Source organism: Folsomia candida, unplaced genomic scaffold (assembly GCF_002217175.1).
Source record: "Folsomia candida strain VU population unplaced genomic scaffold, ASM221717v1 Fcan01_Sc017, whole genome shotgun sequence".
NCBI lineage: Eukaryota > Metazoa > Arthropoda > Collembola > Entomobryomorpha > Isotomidae > Folsomia > Folsomia candida.
The window spans coordinates 1,057,725-1,072,355 of NW_019091209.1; the positions used below are offsets into that span (position 1 = coordinate 1,057,725).

Below are 14,631 nucleotides of genomic sequence, written 5' to 3' on the forward strand. Positions count from 1 at the left end.
TCACTATGCAAAACAGCCGTCCAAAATGGGTTTTAGACACAAATTTTTGGCGTACAAATTGTCCAAAATTAAAAATATGGAAAATGTACAAGTTCTTCATTGTTGAATATTTAGATAATCTGTTCTCTCCTTTTAATTTTGAACATTTTGGTCAATTTGGTCAAAATTTCTTAATTTCTCATAAGAAAACATGTAAAAACAAAAGTTTGTCCAAAATTTCATGGTATTACAGACCATTCCAAATGCTCAAAATTAATGTGAGATTAAATATCTGTGGATGAATTTGCAAAAAAGTCGTTAATAAAGAAGAACTTGTAAGATTTTGCACCATTTTAAAATGTTTTGGACGCTTTTGGACATTTATGACATCCAAACTTATTTTGTACAGTTTTGGATATTTTTTGACAATGTCCATTCCAAAAATAGTTTTGAAACGAAATACACCAATTTTGGCACAATTTTTGCAAAACTTGGAGAAAGCACCCACCTCCCAACCGTATTCCATTTCAGCTGAACTTCATAAACGTTTTCTTCATCTTCCAACCATCTGCTGATTGCGCGTTGTGCGGCCTTTTTACGAAACGACCCAGCTGAGTCGGACCCCCCGCCGGACCCCGAGGTGGAGGGGACCATGGGCTCAAGCTCTTCGACGAGGACGAATTTTGAGGGGTCCTCCAAGCGACGCGCTTTTACGAAGGCTTGCGTAATTATGTCTTGAGCAGTGCTTCGAACAGGAACCTGAGACAGAGGGATTTGGTTAGTTAAATACGTTTTTAAACCTTTATTGGGGGTACTCACGACAAATAAATTTCGCAAAATTGAGCGAAATTTGGCAACTTATAATGCTACTCTAACCTTTAGTTGGAAAAGCATTGGTTTCTTTTGCAAATGTGCGGCCATGTTTTTATTTCGCAAAATTATATCGCAATTTAGGCTGAGCTACGATACGACATATGTACATGAGTACCCCTAATTTTAACTATTCACAAGGGACGTCTCCCAACGTATGATCTCGGATTTTGAGCAAATTAGTCTCATTTGATCCCAAATTTAATTAGTATGAAATTTGCAAAAGACACAACCTCCCAATGGGCACGTTTGGCAGAGATATTTGCATCCGAAGAGGAGAAAGCGCGCAGTAAAATCGACAAATTTTACACTTTCCAAATTTCCCGTGCTTTTTCTCCTCTTTCGATGCAAATATCTCTGCCAAACGTGCCCATTGGGCGATCCTATCCATCACAGATTTCATCCAAATTAAATTCGTAATCAATTAATCAATTCGTAATCAACACAAAAATCCGATATCATCCCCTGGGAAACCTATCTTCTCCCTGCATCTCACCCACCTTCAAAATAGCATACGGAATCTCATGCGATACGTTGTGAACACATACTAAAAAGTTTTCATCTTCCCCCCACTGACTCAAGTCGTTGCTGTCTCTGGAGTCGGGATCCCCCATCCCGCCGCCGCCGCCGCCCCTCCCGCGCGCCGAAATGGAGGACAACCACGCCCTGCTGGAGGGGTCATTTCCGGTCTTTTTCAGGATAAATTTCCCCTCCCCTTTCCACTGCGCTTGCGACTGGAGGGGTTTCTCGTTCGGGTCGAGGACGCGCTGCGTGGGGGGCAATTCTTTCTCCTTGGCGTCCCACCCCCGCGCCACTTCTTCGATGAGGACGTACTCGCGCACCGTTTCGACCCCGGTGCGCCCGCTTTTTTGGAGTGCGGAGTTGATCACTTCGGCCGCCGTGGTGTCCTGGGTCACTTTGAGAACGGTGTAGGGTTCTTCGGAAACGACGCCGTATACGACGAGGAAAAACATGCGGCGTTTCAAGGCGACGGAGGATTTCGTGAGGGAGGGTCCGATCAAGTGGCCACCTGTTTTTTAGGGGGAAAGAAATGGAGTTATAATTTGATAAGTGGTTTGACCGTATAATTCGTTATTTTCGCTTTAGATAAGTGAAAGAATTTAACTGACTCGTGGCTTATTAAGTAATAATTTGTTTGAAAATAAATGTACAAAATTTTGTTCCCAATTTTGCAATTTTGTACACAATTCACATAATTTTATGCACAATTCTGTACACAATTTATAAAATTTTTTGCACTATTTTGCTTTACAATTTATGAAATTGTGTACACAAGTTTGCACTCAATTTATAAAATTTGTACACAATTCACAAACTTTTATGCACAATTTGTACATGATTTATAATTTTTTTTTACACAAGTTTATGCAAAATTTAGCACACAATTTACCAGATTTTATACACAATTTTGTACATCGTTTACAAAATTTTGTAAGCAAGTTTGTACACAATTTTGCACACAATTAATAAATTCTGTACACAAGTTTGTATACAGTTTACAAAATTTTGTACACAATTTGCAACCTAAATTCAATCCCAATTTATCTTATCAAATACCAACCACCCACCTTCCGAAACCGGTGTCGAATCCCTCAACGAATCCTCCTTCGACAAGCTCTTATTCCCCTCATGAATCTCCTCCCCTTCCTCCTCCACCCTCGCGTGGATAAACAACGTGCTCACCGGTAACGGCTGGCTCCTCGTGTTCCTCAACCGAATGTGCCGATACCCCATCCTCAACGCCTTGAAGGGAATCACCCTCTGCGCTATCACATGCCCACCCCCACTCGACCCAGTATCCCACACATTAAACCGAATAAAACTCAAGTCCCGAAACTGTATAATGAAATCTATCGTCTCATTCCAAATCGGATTTAACGCATTCCTCGAAATCACCCGGGTCTTCTGCTTCGAACAATCGATCGGAATCCCGGTAATCTCAATCTCCACGAGCGGGCTTATCTGATAATTCGCCGGGGATAAGAACTGCCCCGAAATTACGGTGAGATGCAGGTGAACCGTGTGCAACCCGTCAAATTCCTTCTCAAGCGGGTTAAATCGGCGATACATGACGTGATTCCGGTCCCACATCACGGCCGGTTTTAGGACATACCCGCACCGCCCGTTTTGCTCGAACATGGCGGCATTCACGTGGCCGGTGGGGTCTTCAGTTTGAATATTTAGCGCGACCATTTGAATCCCAAAGGCCCAGAAGATAAGCGGATTGAAGTTGGAGGAATCGATCCGCATGCCGGCCGGATAAGAGCGGATAAGCTGGGTTTCCGTGTGCGCCATGACTTGCAGGGGTTGTTTTCGACATAGTTTTTTGGACGCGTTTTCGTTAAGGGAGGAGCACTGGTAGACGGGGTGGTTCGTGATGACGCGGCGGTTGGGGTGGGAGGAGGTGGAGGAGGAGGGGTGAGGGGGAGGGGGGTCGGAGGTGGTGGTGGTGGGACCACCGGAAGTGGAGGAGGAGGTGGTGGGCGTGACGGGGAGGGAGATGGGGAGCGAGGGGCCGGACGGGGGGAGAATGTTTTTCCGTTGCATGAGCTTGTTTCGAACGGAGGAGGAGGGGGAGAGGGTCGTAAGACCGGAGAATTTTATGGCTTGGATGTAAATTATGATGTCGGAAAGTTCCCGAGCGATTTGAGAGTTTTGTTGTTGTTTTTTCTTTTGAGATTCGTCCAGATCGAGGAGGGGGTAGGTGGAGGAGGAAGAGGGTTCGGTGGTGGTGGTGAGGGGAAGGGGAGTGGGGTGGTGGTGGGTGGAGGAGGTGGAGGAAATCATGGTGGAGATGCCGCGTTTGAGGGGTTTGACGTTGGATTCTTGAGAGGTGAGGGAGTCGGTGCGGGGGGTGATGGGGAGGGCTTGTTCGGAGGCTTGGCGGGAGACGACGAGACGTTCTGGAAGAGAGGAAGGAATTAGGGTTAAGTGATTAAGTTGTTAAAATGGTTCAGGGTGAAATTACATAAAAGAGTTTTGCATAATATGCTTATCTTGCATAATATTTGTTGTAGGAGTATGTACCGCGTGAAATAAGTGAACTTTTTGCATAACCAAATTTCGCCTAATGAGATAAAGTTAATGATAATTATGCATAAAAAGCCAATAGACTGCAAGCATGAAATGCAATGTTTTTGGTGATTTTAGGCATCCAGGAATGATAATGTTTTGTCGATAAGGTCCTAATTTTGCTTATCTGGTAGCTTTTCATGTATTTCTAGCCCTAATTAAAGAATTATACTAAATACAATTATGTAAACATGGTTTTACGTAATTGTGAATTATTCAAAATTACATTATGCAAAAAATTATGCAACTTAACCCCCTTCCCAGCTTAATAATTATACCAAATAGCACTATCTAAAATCTAAACATGCCATTTACATAATTGTGAATTATTCAACCTTACATTATGCAATAATCCCATTATGCAAAAAGAAAATTATGCAATTTCACCCCCTACTCAAAACTCCCCCTTACCATCTTGCTCATCCTCATAATCCGTCTCCGAATCCGAATACTCATCATTCATCGACCCCCCACTCACATTACTCACGATACTATTCGTCCTCGCCGACTGGGGCCGACTTCCCGACCTATTCCGCGTCCCACTCGGCGCCGCGCTCGCCTGCGCGGACGACACCACGTGCTGCGCTGCTGTGGGCGGATTAGGTATAATTTCCGCATGCAGCTTCTTGTTCTTGATTAAAATCCGATTTTTCAACTGGGCGGGCGAAGGGAGACACGGGTCGTCGGAAAAGTCCACGTCAAACATGAACCGGGAGACTAGTTTTTCCCCGAAAACGGTCTGGAAGGTCCACGCCATGCGGGCCTGTTGCTGGATGGAGCAGTGGTTCTCGATGGAGAGGATGAGCGGGTAGGACGAGGCGAGGAAGGCGCTCTTGTTTATGGCGTCGACCACCTGGCGGAACGTTATCTTGGAGGTGAACGTGTGTCCATGGTAGATCACGGGGTCACCGTCGTCCCCGTCCCAGCAGTCGAGCTCGAGACAGCGGCACCCGGCCAGGAGCACCTGGAGGAACAAAGGAAAATGGGACAATAAGAACAAAGGAAGAAGGGGACAATAAGAACAAAAGAGGTAAATCTCCTCAGCTAATAGGAAGGACCAGAGGGTGGATATATATTTACGAAAAATAGATGAAAGATTTATTGAAGATTTAGAACGAAAAAAAGCCAAAGTATTTACGAAATATGTGCGAAAGAAAGTAAGAATTTTCGCAAAATTTGTATGTGGATATGTATTCACGAAAAAAATGCAGAAATATGTATTTAATATTTAGGAAAAAACACCAAAATATTTGCAAAATATGTACGAAAAATATAACTGAATTTCCACAAAATTTGTATTAAAAAAATAAAGCTCTGGATTTTTTTTCGGTCAAATTTCTTAATTAAAAAATTTCGTTTCTCACATCGATACTAACAAAATATATGTATTGTTGAAAAAAATAGGTTATCGATTTTCGTATTTTTCAAATAATATCGGATGTATTTATGTCAAAAACCTAGAAATATTCAAAAATACTTTGAAATTTGTGTGCCTTATTCAAGCTAAGCAACACACCGATAAAGTTTGACCGTCGATCGAAATCAAATGAAAAACTTGAACACAAATACATATCCGCGCTCTGCTAACTCGGCGTGACGAACTCATTCCTACCTGACTGTACAGCTCCACGGAGGATTCTCCCTTGAGTTGGTGGCCAGTTAGGTAGGTGTTGTGGGAGGCGGCGACGTAATAGTGCGCCATCGGGTGGTCCAATTCCTCCTCCTGGGGAACAATCCGCTCACTCACGAAGGTCAAATTCTGCCCGGAAATCATATACAGAGCAAATCCCTCGAACGAGATGCACTGCTGGGCTCGTAAATTTTCGTCAGGTTCGTATTTCTAAATAGGAAGAGAAGGAAAGAAAAAAGGGGATTAAAATCCAATCAGTCGCAGGTAAGTAGGTAACCAAATTTCCATCTATTCAACGCCCCGACTGATAACTAGATTCGTCTCAATCTCAATCTTTTTAGTCAAAACAAGTCGTCCCGATTATTTTTCTCGTCTGGATCCTCTCCTCGTGTACATTATTAAGGGGTGAAAGTCACTCTATAAGAGAGTTATGTCTGCCTGTCTGTCCGATAACTCTTGGATGCAAGGACATATAGACTTGAACTTTGAACGTGGGTTCCTCATTAACGTAGGGTAAGACCTGATTAGAATATGGGCAATTTAGGTCACAAGGTCACGGTGCCAGGTCACAGGTCATGCTTTTTTTTTAAAATTAGAACGACATCATGTGAGGTCTTCAATCGATAGTATTTTTAAGTCATAAATAAGTAATTTTGACCTGCGACACCCCAGTGACCGTATGATGAGGTCATAGGTCACAAATGTCGAAAACATGTCAATTGTCACATATTTCTAACTCTCAAAAACAGTATAATATTCATTTTAACACACTGCTTTCACTCTTGGGTTCGATTTTTGCTTAATTCCCAGAAAACGGGGGAAAGAAACTCCCCTAAAATTCCAACAGCCAGTAAAAAAAAACTAAATATGCTCTAAAATAACCAGACAAGTTCAAAATTTCCTAAAAATTGTCCCTAAACTTTCCCGACAAACACGTTTGCATGTTTCCTCACACCACAAATCGAACCCACTGCTTTCACCCCTTGGTTACATACCCTATACCGCTTTATTATCGTACCATTTCGTACAAAATTAGTTATCAGAGGTAAGAAAAAGATGAACAAAAGCGAATCAGTATTCATCTCTGTCCGGACTCACTTCTATCAAGGCGACGACTTCCTTGTCAGACTTTCTCTCGCCTTGTTGACTCTTGAGAAAGTTGGTGAGGGCCAAGATTGGGATCACTTTGCTCCGAGATGTTTCCACACCCGCCCCGTTCTGCACAATGCTGGCGGAGGCGATCGCGTCATAAATGAATTTACTCGTCTCGTGCTGCTTTCCCCCAGAAGATGAGGAACTTCCTTGCTGCATATTCAATTTCGATGCTACGTTCGCCCCTGTTCCCACCACGCCGTGTTTCGGAGTGGTGCCTGCAAAACAAACAAAACTCGATTTATTAGCATAAGATTGTAGAGGAGGAGGTGGATGGATGGAGAGCGTATGGATTGGGGAGAAAATGGGGGATGCAAACCAGGTTCAACCCAGATTATTTTTGGACCAGGTTAGTTTGAACGAGCAAGATTTAGCTCGGCACTTGCAAAAAATTAGCAACTTTTGGATGCCGCAATCTCGCGACGGCGCAGATTCCGCTGGAAACCGTTTTCGAGAACTAGGGGCGCCCAAAAGTTGCTGAATTTTAAAAGAGAAAAATTTAATTTTTGTGCATATTTTGACTTTTCCTGATCAAATTTGTGTTTGAAAGGTGGGGATTTTTTATGCAGAAATGATCTACTCAGAATGGGGACGCAAACAATGTTCAACCCAGATTATTTTTTGACCAGGTTAGTTTGAAAAAGCTACTTTTTGGAAACGACATTTAACATTGCAAAAACATTTTGGGCGCCGCAAGATCGCGAAAACACTTAATTTTCTAGCTGAATCTGTGCCTTGCGGCGCCAATGGTGCGTTCTCGCGAACTTACGGCGCCAAGAACTTGCTAAATTTATTTAAAATACCATATTAAATCTTATTTCTAACGAGCTCCTCTTTCAAACTAATCTGGTCTCGAAATAATATGAGTTGAACACGGTTTGCGACCCCATTATGTGTGTATCTACTCCCAGAGACTGGTCAATCTCGGATTAAGGATTGGGGATTGAGATTGGGATTGGGGATTAATTAATCCTTAATCTCAATCCTTAATCCCGAGTTTTTGAATTTTAATCCTTAATCCCTAATCCCCAATCCAAATCTGTCAACTTTAATCCAAAAGTGGGATTAAAATGGGATTAAAGTGGGATTAAATTTGCATTCACTAAAAACTCAAAAAGCAAACTTCTCTTGAGATCGCTCCCCTTTCGAAAATTGATTGCATTTCGTTCATTTTTATCAAACATTTAAAAATACTCCAAAATATTTTGCAAAACTACTCGTATCGTGGTATCTTCAATGTGCAATGTTCAAATTTTGTGTGAGCTTATAAAGAAATGTGAGTACTCTGACCAAACTATGATCGATGCTGTTCGTTAAAATAGTACCAAGAATAAAATTAGAATTCTTCCCCTATATAATTCTTAGCACAAAAAATATTTAATTATGACTTAGAAATTGTATTCGTAAGCCATCTAATTTTGTATGCAAAATGATCAAAATATTCCATTTTCAGAAGTTCAGAGATTTGTTTAATTAATTTAAAAATCTGGCATAATAATGCAAACAATTAATCCACGACTATGTAAATTAATTTCCAAACCAGGTAAACCCTAAATTTAATCCCGTGTTAATCCCAATCCCAGATTAAATTTAATCCCGTGTCAATCCTAATCCAAGATTAAATTCAATCCCTAATCCCAATCCTTAATCCCAAAATTTGGAAAATTAATCCTTAATCCCCAATCTCAATCCCAAGATTTTAAATTTAATCCTCAATCTCAATCCTTAATCCCAATATCTTTAATCCGCCAGTCTCTGTCTACTCCGAGATCTTGGTCTGGTCCATAATGAATAAATAAGTAAACCGACCTGAAGTAGACGAGGAGTGACTCCGTTCCGGAGATTCGGGTTGAGAAGCGTCCTGAACCCCGTCATTTCCTCCCTTTTGCGGAGTGGCGATCGAGTCAAACAAGTCACGCAGGTCTTTTCGTGACCTTAAACTGATAAACCAATTACACCTTTAATTAATTACACCCTTAATTAATTAATTAATTAAGCAATTAATTAGCTCACCTAAATGCTTGGTAAAGTTGGACAAAATTTTGAAATATGAGTCGCGTCTCGTGCGTGAGGGCGGAGGAGCGCGAATGTTGAAACGTCGCGCCATCCACGGACGTGGCGGGCATCATGGCGGCGGCGCTCTTAATGCGGACGAGCGACTGTTGATGGGATGGGGTTGAGGTGGAGTCGCTCCCTTTCACGGAGGGGCTGGGGGGACGATAATCCCCCCCGCCACCGGTCGATCCGTGGTCGCCACTTCCGCGGATGAAGGATTCCTGAAATTTGGGTAGAAAAATATGAGTCTTATTTCACATCGCAATTTTTTGCAAAATTGCGAAGCTCTAAAAATGAGTGTGGTGAGGGGATAACCTCGCAAATGAAGCAAATCTACTGCTAAAAACACCTATTTTGATGTGATTTCTATGAATTTCTATTACTTCTCTCGCTGGTTGAGGATGAGATTACGAAATAATTTTGCGAAGTAAAAATATGCCCAATTTCTGGGTAAGTTTGCGCAAAAGATTGTGTGGGTTTTTAGCTAAAGTTTTGCAAATGATGTTGCCCTCTATGCTTAAATTGCAAGGTATGCGAAAGTTGATGGGATAACTTCGCAAATCTCCCAAAGCTACTGCTAAAAACACATATTTTGATCTTGTTTCCATGAATTTCTGCAATTTTTCTTGCTGATAATGGTGAGGATGGATTTGCGAAATAATTTTAAACATGCTGGGTAAGTTTGCAAACAGAATCACATAGTTTTCTACCAATTTTTTTTGCAAAATCTCACAAATTTCGCAAGATATTTTTCTATGCTCAACTTGCAAGATATGCAAATTTTTGCCACAAAACTTTAATCACCTTAATCATATGAATATTCGCGAGAGATCTTTTCTTCCTAAATTTTGCGGAGGCCGTCCTCCTAAACGGGGGCGTGTCTGGGGTCACTCCTTGCGGAACGGTGGATGACCAACGTCTCCCACCAAACACCTAGCGAAAAAAAAGAAATCCTAATTTTTAAAATCCTAATTTCATTTTTAATTTCTTTAAATCCATATATTTTTTATTCATAATTTCATTTTTCATATATTTTTTTCTGTTACCCTAATCGCATCGGCCATGGTGGGCGCTAAACATTTCCCTTCTTCATAAAACAACTGTAAATATTGTTCCTTGAGCCAGAACAGGCGTCGATCAGGTTTTCCCAAGACACGACGAAGCGCTTTCACCACGGATCTTAGGCCTGCATGGAACACGAAAAAATGCATTATTCCATTATTAATTTCCTCCAAATTAGCGAGAACAATTAGAAGAAGGAGAGGAGAAAAAAAGGGAGAAAAAAAGAATAACCCACCATTCAACCAAATTGAAGCAAGGCGTGGCGGAAAGACAAAGAAGGTTGATCGATTATCACACAATAGAATTCCAAACACGAGGGAAACACACGTCTCAGAAATTGCCCAGTGTTCAATTCCATACCTGAAAAAGAAAGAAAAGGGGAAAAAATAAATTAGTCGTTAGTGGAGAAGAGCAGAGGTGACCCGGTACCCTGAAACCATGTACTGACCGGATGGTACCCGGTTTTTAAAAGTGATGTGATCAATACAGCAAATTGAAGGGATTAATGAGTAGATTATTTCTTTGTAAGAAATTTTTCAACTTTTATGCTCAGAATTTTTTTCAGGAAAAATAAAAAAAAGTATGGTCTCAAAACTTGAAAAAAATAATGCGAATGCGATATTTAAGCATATTTTGAATTTTCCTGAAAAATTTTGTAGGTGAACGTTGAGTAGATCATTTCTATATACAAATTATGGACTTTCACTCAAAAATTTTCAGGAAAAATCTAAATATTCGCAAAAATCGCAGCTTTTCTCACTTTTCGTGCATATTTTGATTTTTCCTAAAAAAAATTTGGCTTTGAAAGTAGAGAATTTTGTATGTATAAATAATATATTTAGACTTTATATACCAAATTGAAGGTATTAATGAATGGATCATTTCTGATAAAAAAATTCCCAACTTTCAAACTCAAAATTTTTCAGGAAAATTCAAAATATGCACAAAAATCGCATTTTCTCTCTCACTTTCTCCCCATATTTTGATTTTTGCTGAAAAATTTTGAATGTGAAAGTGTGGAATTTTGTATATAAAAATGACCTACTCATTAATACTCTCAATTTAATGTAAGGGTCTTTCACTTGTAAAAAACCGGGATTTAGGATACTACCCGGTAGGTACAGGTAAGTGCAGGTAACGGTACACCTCTGCCAGAACAATCTGATAAGCAAAAAAAAACACAATCGCGTCCATCAACCCACCTTTTCATGGTGGGCAACATGTCGACATCTTTACTCCCACTTTCCACCTCTTTAATCCCGATTAAATCGATGTAGCCCTCTTCCAGCGTGTTCATGGAGATGTCTGGGAGGCCCTGGCAGGACGGCGGGGCATTCGGCCCCGCCACATTCGTCGCCGTCCCGTAACACCCCACCTTCAACATCATCCCCGCCGAAATCGGGATCAGCTCGGGGTCCACGGTGAGGAGAAAGTCGGGCTGGGCGTGGGAAAATCGGAGCGAGCTCCAGACCGGTTTACTCCACGTTAAGGTGCCACAGGACCGTTCCAAGCGGACGTAGACGAAGGAGGCTCGACCATCACAGTCGACGTGGAGGGCGGTACTCTGCGGAAAAAAGGAGGGGGGGAATTGTCAGTTTTAGGGTTTTAAAAAGCTTGCTCGCACTAGGGCGTCCAAAATCGGAAGATTTTTGAAAAATCGGGTTTTCGATTATTCCGGTTTTTCAAATTTTGGTAAAACCAAATTTTAAGAAACCGGTTTTCGATTTTGTGCAAAACTCGTGTTTAACATTGGTTATTGGTAAAACCGGTTTTAGATTATTCAGGTTTTTTTCAACTTTTGTTAAAACCAGTGTCCAATTAATCGGAATTTGGAAAATTGTAGGAAACTAGTTTTCGATTCTGTGCAAAACTAGTGTTTAAAATTGGTTTTAGTGCAAATTTTAAAAAATTGCAAATATAATGACCAAAAATTTAATACAAAATTAAAATTAAAATTAAATTGCGAATTAAGTTTTTCAGAACAATTGACTCAACAAGTATCCATGAAATATTAGATCCAAACAAGTTTGTTTTATCTAAATCCGAAAACTGGTTTCGACTGTGTAAAAATTCCGTGTCAAATACGGGTTAAAACCGATTTTTGACAGTGGTTAAAAACCCTCCTCGTACTCACCCCATGATGCAAAACTTGCAAGTTGTGCTGGTCAATATTGATTTTGTCCCCGGTCAAGGGGATGAAGGAAATGCCCGGGTCGTGGCTGATTGCCTGGACCGGGTTGTAGTTCGCGTTGCCCCCGCCCCCACTCCGAGTGTCGATCATCGTCTCCAGATTCCCGTACAAGTCGTCCTCGCTGTCTTGCGAGTCTTCATCGTCTGGAAATCCGGACCGCTCAATGCTCGACGTGTGGATGCTAATGAGGGAAAATTAATTAGTTAGTAAGGAGACAGGCCATCATGGAGACCAATGGCCGCGGAAGGGTATGGGGACAGAGGGGGATAATGTCCCCAGGGTTGTTCGATGTCGGCATCATCTCCCCATCTTATATAAACCCCTCACTCCCCTATACTATAATGCCCCCAGATGTCCCTACGGTTTCCGCGGCCACTGTTTTTCATAATTTCATAAATCTGCGGTTGTTAAAAGTGGCCGCGGAAGCTTAAGGGGACAGAGGGACATTGTCCCCACGGTTGTTCAATGTCCGCATCATCATCCCATCTTACATAAACCCGGACCTCCCCCTATTCTAAAATATTAATGTCCCCCGATGTCCCCACGGCTTGCGCGGCCACTTATAAAAACCGCATATTTATGAAAACACTGGCCGCGGAAGCCGTAGAGACAGAGGGGCAATGTTCCCTGGGTTATTTGATGTTCCTATGTCGTATTCTCGTATTAACCCGTCCCTCCCCTCCATCCTACAATATTAATGTCCCCCGACGTCCTCCCAACCTCCGCGGCCACTGTAACCACACACGAAGTTTTACCCACCTGAGGCGATCCGTGTTAAGAAAAGCAGCCTTTTGCAGCCTTTTAGCATGATGTTGATGAACCACGACGATTTTCTCCAGGATGGCCTGCACCTTGCGGAGCTTGTTCATATTCAGCAATCCGCCGGAACCGATTCTCGTGAAGTATTCGTCTTCCCCTTCGGGATCCAGTAAACTCTGCAAAAACACACGTTATGTTATCAAAATAGATAATATGTAATTAGTTTCTTTCTTGACGGTGAGACATGTTCTTGTTCCGTGTTCTCTCTCTCAGATAAAAGAAGGTAGGAAAGGGTGAAAGCAAATTATGCAAACCAGTCCCCAGAGGAAAGATGGGCATTGTGTGGTACGAGCATTGTATTCTCGTCGCTTTCTCTCTCTCACACACACACACTCTTTAATAAGACGAAGGTGGATTTGAGTGAGACGTACGTACTTTTTCTCATCTCATCTTTATAGAGTTGTACGTGTGACGGTGTTCAGGGCATTAATGGCATGCCCGATTTCCGTGCCGTTTAGATTTTCATATTGAATATTAATTTCATAGTAAATGTATGATGCGGTGCCCAAAATTCATGAAATTTCAGAAATTTAATAGAGTTGTACGAATGAACTTGGTCAGGGCGTTAATGGCATGCCTGATTTGCGTCCTATTTATTTAAATTTAAATATGGAATAAGATAAATTTCATAGTAAATGTACGGTGCCAAAATTCATGAAATTTCAGAAATTTACTTTCATATTCATGGCATTTATGACATACAACTGTATGACCTGCGTGCCCAATATTCATGAAAGTTCGAGCATTTACTTTCATCTTTGTGGCATTTCGGGCACAGAAACTGCATGCCCTGTTTGCCCCGTGTGCCAAAAATTCAAGGAATTTCGAGCATTTATTTGCATGCCAATGGCGTTTATGACACACAATTGCATGTCCCTCACTCAAATTTGAACCCCGATAAGCCCAATCTTATCATAAATACACCCCAAAAATGCCACACCTTTTCATTTCCCTCCACACATCGTACAACTCTACAACCCATTTTCTCCCCTCTTTTGTTCCTACCTGCAACTGTTGCTGCTCCGATCCGGTCGAGACCACGACGAGGGACGGGGTTTGCAGCACGTTTCTTAATTCTCTGATATAAGCCCCGAAAAACGGGACGACCAGACATGTCGGGATTTTTAAGGCTCTCGTCAATCCTGCCTCGTACTCCGGGGCGCTCCATATTGTCCTCCGTTCTTTTGTGCTCGTCTCACCCTCCCCAGAACCACCTCCACCGACTTCTATACTTTCTCCGAGCAAGGCTTTCGACAACATTTCCAACGTCGCGATATCCTCTTTTTCATTTAACGAGAGCCAGAACGGCTTTAGTTTGGAAGATCTGAAAGGACAAAAAGAAAGATGAAAATAATAATAATAATTTGAAAAAAAGGAGACAAATCAGAGAGAGAGAGCAAATCTCGGGAGTAATAATTCTTCTTCTCCGCGTCAGAAAGTAAAAAAAAACAAATTGAAAGTCATGATTTCCAGGAGGTATGGAAAAATTGGATTATTCTGGAAAAATTGAGGTTTTAATATATTTTGTTTTCTTGGCTTCTTCTTCTCTGAGTCGTCGTCGCCTCATCGTTGGCGTGGCCGTCTCATCTTTGTCGTCGTCGTCTCATTTTGGTCGCCAACATGTAATTCTTGTCGTCGTCGTCTCATCTTCGTCGTTGTTGTCTCATTTTTGTCGTCGTCGTCGTCGTCGCCTTATTTTTGTCGTTATCGTCTCATCTTCGTCGCCATCGTCGTCTTAGCGCAATTGGTGTGTTGTTCCCGTCCAGAACACATTTAATTT

General features: G+C 41.7%; 1 protein-coding gene across 1 annotated transcript in view; it reads right to left on the reverse strand.

Moving 5' to 3' along the window:
* Positions 1 to 14,631, reverse strand: part of LOC118437910 (1-phosphatidylinositol 4,5-bisphosphate phosphodiesterase epsilon-1-like) — a 73,206-nt gene that overhangs the window by 2,246 nt on the left and 56,329 nt on the right. Inside the window, exons 25-39 of the mRNA XM_035857445.1 lie at positions 13,857 to 14,175; positions 12,792 to 12,967; positions 11,976 to 12,213; positions 11,044 to 11,405; positions 10,077 to 10,201; positions 9,826 to 9,965; positions 9,584 to 9,712; positions 8,738 to 9,000; positions 8,534 to 8,664; positions 6,671 to 6,942; positions 5,555 to 5,782; positions 4,354 to 4,906; positions 2,439 to 3,773; positions 1,350 to 1,879; positions 488 to 738 (exon numbers count right to left, since the gene is read on the reverse strand). Of these exons, the coding sequence (XP_035713338.1) occupies positions 488 to 738; positions 1,350 to 1,879; positions 2,439 to 3,773; positions 4,354 to 4,906; positions 5,555 to 5,782; positions 6,671 to 6,942; positions 8,534 to 8,664; positions 8,738 to 9,000; positions 9,584 to 9,712; positions 9,826 to 9,965; positions 10,077 to 10,201; positions 11,044 to 11,405; positions 11,976 to 12,213; positions 12,792 to 12,967; positions 13,857 to 14,175 (5,052 nt within the window). The remainder of the gene's footprint in view (positions 1 to 487; positions 739 to 1,349; positions 1,880 to 2,438; positions 3,774 to 4,353; positions 4,907 to 5,554; positions 5,783 to 6,670; positions 6,943 to 8,533; positions 8,665 to 8,737; positions 9,001 to 9,583; positions 9,713 to 9,825; positions 9,966 to 10,076; positions 10,202 to 11,043; positions 11,406 to 11,975; positions 12,214 to 12,791; positions 12,968 to 13,856; positions 14,176 to 14,631) is intronic.